Source organism: Colossoma macropomum, unplaced genomic scaffold (genome assembly GCF_904425465.1).
Source record: "Colossoma macropomum unplaced genomic scaffold, Colossoma_macropomum, whole genome shotgun sequence".
Classification (NCBI taxonomy): Eukaryota; Metazoa; Chordata; class Actinopteri; order Characiformes; family Serrasalmidae; genus Colossoma; species Colossoma macropomum.
Genome location: NW_023494794.1, coordinates 22,158,270 through 22,169,693, shown reverse-complemented (window position 1 = coordinate 22,169,693; position 11,424 = coordinate 22,158,270). Strand labels below are relative to the sequence as shown.

At 38.4% G+C, this 11,424-nt stretch overlaps 1 protein-coding gene across 1 annotated transcript; it reads left to right on the top strand.

Annotated features, from left to right (window-relative positions):
- gng10 (guanine nucleotide binding protein (G protein), gamma 10) lies at nucleotides 1–11,140 on the top strand. Its single transcript, XM_036580594.1, has 3 exons — nucleotides 1–239; nucleotides 5,460–5,592; nucleotides 8,816–11,140. Exons 1-2 carry the CDS (start codon nucleotides 159–161, stop codon nucleotides 5,583–5,585), a joined length of 207 nt encoding a protein of 68 aa, XP_036436487.1. The 5' UTR covers nucleotides 1–158; the 3' UTR covers nucleotides 5,586–5,592; nucleotides 8,816–11,140.
- The last annotated feature ends 284 nt before the right edge of the window (nucleotides 11,141–11,424 follow it).

Here is an 11,424-nt window from a genome sequence, read left to right as displayed (position 1 = left end):
CCTCCACTCTCTGGGTGTAGTCACACCTCCGCAAGAGCCTGAAACTGGCGGCGCATCGCTAAAACCCGACACCCGGCTGCTGCGTCCGACAGCTCGGTGAGAATCTGAAGCGTGTTCAACTTCTCGGCAGTCAGGCTGCATTCTGGACCCGAACCATCATGTCTTCTAACTCCAACTTGACGAGCATGCGGAGGACCGTCGAGCAGCTGAAGCTGGAAGCCAGCGTGGAGCGGATTAAAGTAAGTGCTAAGGGTTCAAAACCCGCTCCATTAGCGGTCACCTGAGGAGAGCCGCTCACCCAGTCCTACAGCTACAGCCAGTGTGATGAGGAACAGTAACACAGAACCTGTTCTGCTTGTTCTAAACCGATTACACTTACAAATTATGGTTCTTTACTAAGTGGAATGGTTCTATTTAGAACCATGAGTTCTATACAGAACCATTTCATGCTTAAATGGTTCTTTGCATGGTGAAATGGTCCTTAGGATAGATTGCGAATGTGTTGTATGTGGTTCTGTGTAGAATCTTTTTGAAAATGGTTCTATATTCACACCAAAAACGGGTTCTGCCATTGTTAGAACCCCTTTTTGGTGCTGTAAAGTTCCATACAACACACTTTCCATCAATCTGAAGAACCATCTTACCACGCAAAGAGCCATTTAAGCATGAAATGGATCTGTATAGAGCTCAGTTTTCTAAATAGGACCATTGCCTTTACTAAAGAACCCTTGGAGAACCATCATTTTTAAGAGTCTGCAGTTAGACCTTGGATGAACATCTGTCAGTTCCCATTTGTGGTTTTTAATAAGGTGTAATTTTCATACTTTTATTCACTGGAGAATTTGAATTTTCTGTGACAGGAATCTCGTTTGACTAAAAGACTGACTTTTCATATGATACGTGATAAAAACCCGTCCATGTGGTTTGACTTAATATATTTCAGAAGATTTGTGCTCAGATAGTTTTGCGGATATGGCCGTTAATGAGCCGTTCCACAAGATCAGTGCGAATTGAACTGAACGTGCTAAAATAATTATGTTTATGTCAAGAAATCCCACTTTTTGTCCTCCATTGGTTCTTTTTACAACTTGCTCTTTCTAAAATAAAACCAAAACAAAACACTGTGTTAAATAACACTGAGTTGAACCTCATCATACTGACATTGACCCACTGTACTAATTATTTTTCAATTAAGATCCACTTATAACAGTCGTGCCTGTTTTTGTACAAGAAATAATCATAATTCATTCTTATATGTTCATTTTACAACCTCTCTCTACCCTTTTGAAGTAAACAGGCTGTTTTTGTTACTGTACCTTTAAGACTCATATATGTCAATGACCTCTGTTCTGATTGGCTGTGCTGTGTTGGGAACCACTGCTCAGAACTTCAGTGTGAATGGGCGGAGCTAAACTGCTGTAGGCTAAATAGGTGGATATATGCAAATGAGTTGGTTCTTGTGACATCATGGACACAGTGAATTCAAAACAGCAGTTTTGCAGCTTAATTTCCATATTCAACAACTGACCACTTCATTAAGTCCATCTCCCTTTGTCTACGCTCTTTGTCCATTTTATCAGCTCCATTATCCATATAGGAGTACTTTGTAGTTCTACAGTTACAGACTGTAGTCCATCTGTTTCTCTGCATACTTTGTTAGCCCCCTTTCACCCTGTTCTTCAGTGGTCAGGACCCCCATGGACCCTTACAGAGCAGGTACTATTTGGGTGGTGGATCATTCTCAGCACTGCAGTAACACTGATGTGGTGGTGGTGTGTTAGTGTGTGTTGCGCTGGTCTGAGTGGATCAGACACAGCAGTGCTGCTGGAGTTTTTAAACACCTCAGTGGACTGAGAAAAGTCAACCAACCAGAAATATCCAGCCAACAGCATCCTGTGGGCAGCGTCCTGTGACCACCGATGAAAGAGTAGAGGATGACCAACACAAACTGTGCAGCAGCAGATGAGCTATCGTCTCTGACCTTACATCTACAAAGTGAAACAACAAGGTAGGAGTGTGTAATAGAGTTTACATTGAGTGGACAGAGTGTTTGAAAACTGTGTCTGATCAACACGTACCAGCTACACACACTACGAATGATCCACCACCCAAATAATACCTGCTCTGTGGTGGTCCTGTGGGGGTCCTAACCATTGAAGAACAGAGTAAAAGGGGTCTAACGAAGAACACAGAGAAACAGGTGGACTAAAGTCTGTAATTGTAGAACTACAAAGTGAACCGTGGTAATTAGAGCTGTTAAAATGGACAAAGAGTGTAGAAACAAGGAAGTGGACTGAATGAAATGACCGGTCAATGTACATATTTTGTGAATAGGGGAGTGAACAGTACACTTTTACATATCATTTCAAACTTATTCAGTATTTCATGATATTGCCTATTTAAATTTATGAAGTTTCTATGAATATCAGTTGATAATGTTTACTTTGTCTGTTTTGTGTGACGGGATGGACATGATATGACATGTTTAGTTGAACTTCTAAGTAAAAATAAGTTCACGTCCTCTACAGAGAACACACTTCTGCACATTTGAATGCATTTTAACCTGTTTTGGGGAAAATACAACAATAAATGTGAGCTGTGCAAAAGTTATGGTACATTTTATATTTTATGTTTTAGGCTTTGTCCTGTAGAGGATGTGTAAAATTATTTCCACCCAGATCATCAACAAAACATGTAATTTGACCACCACTGTTCAAACTTTTGTGTTGCGAGTGGAAAGCAAAACTCAAGGACAGATACATTTTTAGATTTGTCTTAAAATTATTGTTTATATATTGAATTTTGCATGACAGTGTGAAAGCAGATATACTTCTGAGCATGGGGGTGAACGTTTTATGTTAATTCAACTTTTATTTAGTAATATTTGGCACAGAACTTCTATATGCACATGTGAAAATGCCAGTATTCTTAATATATTTATTAATAAAATACATACCCTTTTCATACACCATGTTTATAATGAACTTTTAATTCATGTATTTAAGCTTGAAAAACAGGTTCGTGTCCTTTATACATTGCCTCAGATGTTTTGGACTCAAATGACACTCTTTTCATAGAATGACTCTAATGGGTCACAGTTACATAACTATAACCTGTGTGTGAATATCACTTTCCTGTGTCATATTTCATTTCACACAGGGTTAGAGATACAGGATATATGTGTCTGTCATAGTAAAATGAATTCCTCCCTTTGGCGTTCCATACAGCCGTATTATTTGCATGCATCCTCTCTGCATTTGTTTAACGTTGGGGAGCTGAAAGGTAACACATGTTCATGGCATAAAAGCTATTGTTCATACAGTGACCTTTACAGTTAGTTAAAGCAAGTGAGGACTGGGCTGTGTTAGTCTGCTATTACAGATGGTCTTCCTGCATGGGATGCAGTATTTAGATGCCTTTTTTGTAGTGAACAGCTACATTCATATGTAAAAGTTTGACCACTCTTGGTCCCCATTGGTCAAATGACGCTTTTTTTGATTTTTTAAAAGTGAAATTGACACATTCTTTGCAGAGAACATGATATTTTTCTGCGTGGAACGTGTGAATTTCTATTTATTTGCCAAGTATAACATATTGGAAAATTGAAACATAAAATCTGCCATAACTTTTGCACATGCTGCATATTGTGTGTTAAAATCAGCAAATAAACAGTAATTGCGCATTAAAATGTGCAGAGGTTTGTTCTCTGTAGAGGATGTGTTCACTTATTTTCAAAAGATGTCATTTGACCACTGTGCATAAGCAGTGGAAAAATAATATAGGAGCAGTACGTATGTAGTACGAGCTGATTTCTCGTCTGAAATGTGTTACTGATATACTGGCCCACATGCTGTTTTTCAGTGTATACCTGCCTCTATAATCTCAGTGTTTTGACCCAAAGTAACTGAATGTAGGAGGACGACTGCAGACACTAAGTATTTGCATGCAGCAAATGATTCATCAAAACAGAATCTATGACTGTACCTGTAGTCTGAGCTGTATGGAGCGGTTAAGATGAAAAAGTCCACACTGTTCCATTTCACACAATAACAGATGGTGGACTAGTCTATATTCTGTTTATACAGTCTGTGTATATGTCTGTTCTGGAACGTCGTTCAAATAACCTACAAAATGATAGACGGTTCAAGATTTTTAAAGGGCCCATTTTATGAAAAAACACAATTTCCTTTTTTGAAATAAAATAGTTTGATTTAGCTTTAAAAAAATGACTCCCATTTACTTAACAAAGCTAAACTCGAATGTACGGCTGCGCGACTTAACCATGCTAAGCACATGACTGTTGAAACATGGCAAAATTTTGTGCTACGTATTTTGGATTTCCTACAAGGTATACGTTGAATATGGACACTTCATCCCTTATTTAATTTTGTGATGTTGTACTTATGATCATTGTTGCTGTCCATGTCTCTTGTGTTTGGCGGTCTGTTGCCCCCCATCCCCTTGTTGTTTATTTCTTGATCACAAAAAAAAATAAATGACTCCCCAATCAATATGGTCCAAAAGATTGGTTCTGAGCAATATAAAACTAATGTAGTTTCAGATAAGTGTATATGGATATGTAAAATTTGCTTATAGTCATGTTCAACTTTCAAATAATCAGCTGGAAATTAAGAAACTGTGTGTCCAGAATGAAGAACTGAGCTGGATGTGATTCTAAAATGACTAATTAAACTATATAACACTGAGAATGAAGTGATAATACATATTCACAATGATATATAACAATAATATAATATTCGCAATATGCCTCATATTTGAAAAGTGGTGATCTTAAGGTAGAAAGCTTGAGAAATGTTTGTAAATATATAAGTATATATAAGTATATAATTTACAGTGTCAAAACGTCTAAGATTTAAATCTGCATCGTATTTATTATTGTATGTGACAAATACAGCTCTATACTTTCAAGCCACAGTGTATATAGAAATTACGCTGAAATCCAGCACATGTTGAATTGTTTGTTTTTGTGATGTCACAAAACCAGTGCATCTGCATATATCCACCTATTCAGCCTGCAGCAGTTTAGCCCCGCCCACTCACACTGAAGTTATAAGGAGTGTTTCAGTCTGGACTGCTCTCTGAATGTGATGCAGTACAAGACAAGGCAACACAGCCAATCAAAACAGAGACAATTTACATATCAGTTTTAAAGACAGGCTTACAAAAACAGCTTTTTTTAATTCTAATTCTGAAAATTATTCTCAAAAATTGACCGTTTTGTTACATAAACCTACACAAGTGTTAAGTATATATAGGTTCACTCATGAAATTGTACAGCAGTTTTGGAGTATTGGATTCTTTTCATAAAACTTTGAATCCTTTTAATCAAATAGTCTTTTATATGGAACTAAATAAAGTATTTAAAGTGTGTGTGTTTGTGTGTGTTTGTGTGTGTGTGTGTGTGTGTGTGTGTGTGTGTGCGAATGTGCTTTGTGTAGGTGTCTCAGGCTGCAGCTGAGCTCCAGCAGTATTGCCTTCAGAACGCCAGCAAAGATGCCCTCCTGGTCGGGGTGCCAACGGGCAGTAATCCCTTCCGAGAGCCACGCTCGTGCTCCATCTTCTAAACACAAGGTAGCCAGCTTCTCTGAAAAACATGCCAAGATCAAGACCCAGCTTTGTAATGCTTTATTTATCCTTATTTATTCAGGAATTTGAATGAACAGCACCTTAATGATACGGCTTTTGGGATTTCTCATCTATCATAATTGAGCCAGACATCTAATTTACAGTATTCCAGCTATCCTGAATATTTGTGATCAGCCAAGACATTTTTGGTGTCTGAAGTTTGCTTCTGTAGTGTTGTACTGGAGCTACAAGGCTAATGTAGCTAGCAAGTAGTAGAATCGTATAGCCACCAATTAGCATCGTGTAAACTATACGCTCAAACACGTGACTCAAACCGTGTGAACTTGTTAAGTAATCTTGAAAAAACTCATTTATGAGTTTTTAGTCTCTTAACAAGATGTCTGGGGACAACCATGTGACATTTTGGGCTAAATGTAGATTTATTAGGGTGAGAGTGAAATTTCTAAATTAATCCAATGCTTCATAAAGATGAAGCTCAAAGTAGGGGGCGATGATGCGCTCATCAACATTGACTGTTGGACAGCGAGTCTATTGTTAGCCCCTGGAAGTATGTAAAAGCCTACTTCTCACAAGTGGAGACAGTTCCATTAAACCAGACTACACTTTAGCTTTAGAAGACGCCACTGGACTGGAGATAAAAGTTTACAGTGGGTTACTGGCGGCTGTTTGTGGCTTCTGCCGTTAACAGTTATGGTGATACAGCCATGGTAAGAGTAATGTGGAAAGAATTGCCAGCTATATCCGGGAAAAGACAAGCTATCAGAGCTAAACAGACTAGAGCAGGGTTGGCAACATGCTGCTGTGTAACTGTCCTGTTTGTGGCTTTACAGCAGAATTAGATTTTTAGGCAAAAATAAAAAAAGCTCTGCTGATCGTTCTAACATAGTTTTACTAAATGGTCTTAAACACTGGAGTTAATGAAGTCTATATCTGCTAATTCACCCTTTAACCCTGAAGGTTGGTGCGCAGACTGTTGGTCACCACAGCAACACAGACAACAATTGAACTAGCTAACGAAAAGATAAAGAGAAAGTTTTAAGATGAACATCCATAATTTGGAGATGAATGGACTTATTTGCGTTTATAAGCATTCCAGCTGGTTTCCTGACAGGTTTAATCTGCAACAAGAAACTGTCAAACACTAAAAAGTCGTGAAGCTTGTTTGATTTTTTCCTGTTCTACCTTAAATGTTGCCGCAGTTACATTCATACATTTAAGGTGGAACAGGAAATTCGAACAAGAAGTTGGCGAATGAGAAGCGACTTCAGCCTCGTAGAAAAAATCGAACGTTTAGGGACATTTTACAAGAAACTATTCTACTTTTGTGGAAAAGTTTCCTGCCAGAGATGTGAGAAAAACATCAAACGTTATGGCTGAGCTAAAGCTTAAAGCAGAGCAAAGTAAGTCTGCATTTTCATTTAAATAAATATATATATATATATATATATATATATATATATATATATATATATATATATATATATTTAGCCTATACTAGGACATTAGCATGTACTGACATATTTACAGCCAGAATTTTTAAATGGACATAAAATGTTCTGGCTCCCATGGTGGTTTGATTTTTGTTGAAAGAACATAATGGATCTTTTTAACATTTGGGTTGCTGACCCCTGCTCTAGAGGTACTGGGGGTGGGTTTTAGAAGGGTGTACCGTTGTTAGTGGCCGTTTTCATCACAATCCAGCACTAAAACATTAACAAGTTGTCCCTAGACGTGTATTTTCGTTACGAGATCAAGGCTGGTCTTGCAAGATTAATGTGGTTTCTGACACTGTATGACAAGTATATGACAAAAAAAGGAAAAAAATGTGTTTTTTTGGCGTTTTTCTCCCATTTTCTCCCCAGTTTAGCCATGTCCAGTTCCACCTGCTAGCTAGTTCTCCCCCAGGCACATGTTGCTACAAGCGCTAGAACGGTAAAGGCTAGCACGTCTTTGAGTGATGTGAAGCGCCACCACATCTTTTCAAATGGCCGCTAATGCAAAATTAGTGGACCGGTCAACACGCTTGGAGGAGAACACTAACTGCTAATTCTGTTCAGTAAGCTAAAGGATGCCCATGCTGGATAGCATCGAGCTGAGACTAATAAGCAGACACCAAACATGACTACATTTAAGCTAAGGGGAAAAACTTTGTACATTATTGACTGAAACATCACTTTAGACTCACTTAAGACAGATTATATATAAAAAGAAGTCCTCAATGTGAAAAAAACATGATCTCCATCTGAGAGCATCTACACATCACCTTCTAAGCCTGTCCACTGTCCGTCCTGCTAGATTAGCCCACCCAACCTGGAATTTCTCGAAGGCCACACACAGCTGCGTGCGCGGGGTATTTTTATCCAAGAGAGTTGGACATGTATCCGCTCTGCTCTTTGCTGAGTGTGGCCAGAGCGCTGGGAGGTTTCCGTGAGCTAGGCAGACTCACTGCATCAACAGGAAGTTGGAGACAGAAGGAGAGAGTTAGGGGGAGGGGTGTAGTGGGCCAAGGAAAGTCCAGGGGTGGCTGTACAACACTGTACAACTGCATATATCATAAAAAGACACATGCAGACCTTTGTAAACAACAACAGCCAGTGTAGGAACTGCATAGACTGCAGGGTAACTAGTCGTTGATTAGATATCAGCACATTATGATATTATCTTATTCATGTTTACCAATTGTTCATTTTGTCCTTCTGTTTCTTCTTAATATAAATTATGAAGCAAAAATCCTTATATTTTTTTAGTTTTCATAGCATTTTTGAATATTTTGCTTATGCATTTTGTTCATTCCAATGTCATAAATATTACAAAACCGAATAAGCTGATAAATCTTGTGTATCGGGAAAATGTCATCAAGTCTTGTGATGTTATATTTTTGATATATCACCCACACTCAAATAAGGCCAGTGCTGTTCTTTGCATTTGGCAAGAAGCTGAATGAATGATTAAGCCCGACGCTTGTTTTCAGACATTTTCAGGAAGTCTTGTAGAACTTCTGCTCTTGACCAGGGGACTGCAAGGTTGCGTTTTTTCTTGGCGAAGTTAAAGACTGTGTGGTTTTAGGGTTATATTTAGGTTTGCAGCAGAGCTGTAGTAACATTTTTGCTTTTCCCAGTCCTCTGGTCTGGAAACTGCAAAGCCTGAATGCTCAAAATACAACTGAAAAAAATGGAAAAACTGACGTCCGCCTTTCTTTTTATTGCAGGAATGGAGGTGTTGGACTTCTGGATCTTTGCCATTATGCAAACATGGAGTTTTCCTTTTTTTATCACAACTGTCTATTTATTAATGAATTCCCAACTCACTTTGAAGAACATGCTTTAACCGGTTATACTATGTTTGTGTGATTTTTATCTGATTTACAAGAAACGTGGAAATCTGACTCTATCTTGTGTTCATGTCTGGTGATTCAGGGTCATAATTCTGGTCTTAATATCCTTTTTGTGTGGACACTGCTGAAGGAAAACTGTGGCCAAAAACCAAAGCAGTAAGAAATGTAGTCGATCAGCCACGACATGTTTTGTGTCAAAAGTTTGCTGCTTTAGTTTTGTGCTGGAGCTGTGAGGCTAATGTAGCTATAAGACATCTCAAATCATACTGCTATCTTTAAAAATGGACGACGCATTGCTGAAAACAGTTGCAGCAGCCATCAAGAAGCCTTAAAGGCTCATTTCCTAGGAAACTGAATTTCTCTTTTTTTTCTGAAATTAAAGATTAATTTCAAAACATACTGTTCATTTTTCAGTCCATACAGTCCATATACGGAAAATAAACCGCAGTTCTTTTGCATTCATTCAGCCTACAGCAGCTTAGCTCCGCCTATTTATGCTGAAGTTATAAGGAGTGTTTCAGCCTGGACTGCTTTTCGAATAAAGCACAATACAGAAAAAGAAGAATACAGAACAACATTTACATACATCAGCTTTAAAGGCACAGTAACAAAGGCAGCCTCTTTAATTCTAAGGCTGGCTTTATGCATTGAAACTTCAAAGCAATTTAAATCAAAGTTACATGCAACACATTCGATTCCACTAGTTGGACAAATTAGCAAATTTTGTTACACCACATCGTTCTCGCTATAAAGTCATTCGTGGGGTGTAATTATTACATATTTCCAGAATTTTTATCATCTTCGTATATTTTTCCAGCTGTCATTGCCGTTGCTTTTTTAACACATAGAAACTCATGTTTGTTGTCATGGCTCAAAACTGACAACATGACTGACCTTGAGTGAGTCTTGAGAGGGAGTCTTCTTTTCAACAGCCCAATAAACCATCTCTCCGCTAATGCACTGAAATCAGTTGTTTGACGTGATCGTGTGATGCGTTATCAGTGTTTTGATTGGCTGTTTCGTGAAACTTGTTTTGTTGAGACGTTTGAGAGTTTCATGTGAGTTGCAGGCAGCTTTACAAGTCAAGTGCAATTTAGTGCCATGTAGGTTTTAAGCAACCAAAGTTGCATGAAAGTTTTTGCATGTTGGGCCAGGCTAAGGCATACAGAAAGGTTGGAAAATGGTCATGTTTTTAGTACATAAAACCCCACAAATGTCATAATAAGATCTCGATAAAAAACGAGAATGTTTTAATTTTGCCTGTACATTGTGCACAACTAAAGGAGCAAACTTCAGACACCAGATGCATCTTGGCTGTGCGGCTTTGTGATAAGGGGAAAATTGTGAACTGCTGATATTTCGCTATTTGAACTGTTCCTTTAAGATATGATTTCTTAGAATGGTTTCATTGTAACAGGAAAGTGCCAAGACACAAAATCAAGAGAACGTGATGTAAATTTGCTTTGATTGATTGATTTGAATTGATTATTCATTTCTGAGAATGAGTGGACATCTGTAGGCCTTAGCACTCCAAATGACTTCTTCCTTGTGGAAGACAGAAGAGGGGAGGTATTTCTGCTCTGAACAAAAGCTGACAATACATAAACTAAATACATTTGAATCATTGAAGTTGTAGATATGGAAAAACAAACATCTTAATAAAACTGAAAATTTTCTCATTTCCTAATGAAGCTTCTTACAGTCATTTATAGCTGCCTCTGACAAACCTGCACAATCTGGGCCAAGTTTCCCGAAAGCATCTTATTGTTAAGAACTGCTAGAGAGAGTGTTCAGGGTGATGCTCGCTCTACCATGCTAAGATGCTTCTGAGAAACCCAGCCCTTGAGCATTGTTGTATTTCACTTTAAGATGTTGGTGGTTATCTCTGTGGTTTGATGCTCCAGTGGACACTCGGCCCCATCGGGACGCACCCACCCTCTCTGCATAAACACTGTCCTGTGTTTACTTACATTTGCAGGGTCTGATTTCATTAGCTTTAGCCCTGTCCATTCCCTCCATCCGGTCCACTGGCCTGTGGCTTCACTGCTGCGCTGGACAGTGACAAGAACAAGCAGAGCAGCTGGCACTAGAAAAAACGGCTGGCATGGACAACATACAAAGTGAATTCTTAGGTTCTACTGTATTTACAGTCTGGGTTGGGTCAAAATTATGGTTCAAGATTAAAGGGCTCATATTCTACATTTTCCTTGTATTTTATTTTTTCCTTCTGAAGTCCGACTGTAAGGTCTGTGTGGTCTTATGTTCTAGAAAGAGACATCATTCAACCCAGTTTTTACAAGACCATTTCCAGTCTCTCTTTATCCATTTTTAAGAACAGTCTGTTATTGTTACTGTATCATAAAGACTGAAATACAGTCACATGCAAAAGTGTTGATGCCCCTGGTCAAATGACGTTTTGTAGATTTTCTAAGTGAAAATAAGTTACACACATCCTCTACAGAGAACACCTGTGTACATTTAAA

What these genes read in the sequence shown, in the direction of transcription:
- gng10 (XM_036580594.1), top strand. Translation starts at nt 159, where the DNA reads ATGTCTTCTAACTCCAACTTGACGAGCATGCGGAGGACCGTCGAGCAG. An exon ending in CCAGCGTGGAGCGGATTAAA is followed by an intron (nt 240 to 5,459) that starts GTAAGTGCTAAG and finishes TGCTTTGTGTAG; the next exon opens with GTGTCTCAGGCTGCAGCTGA.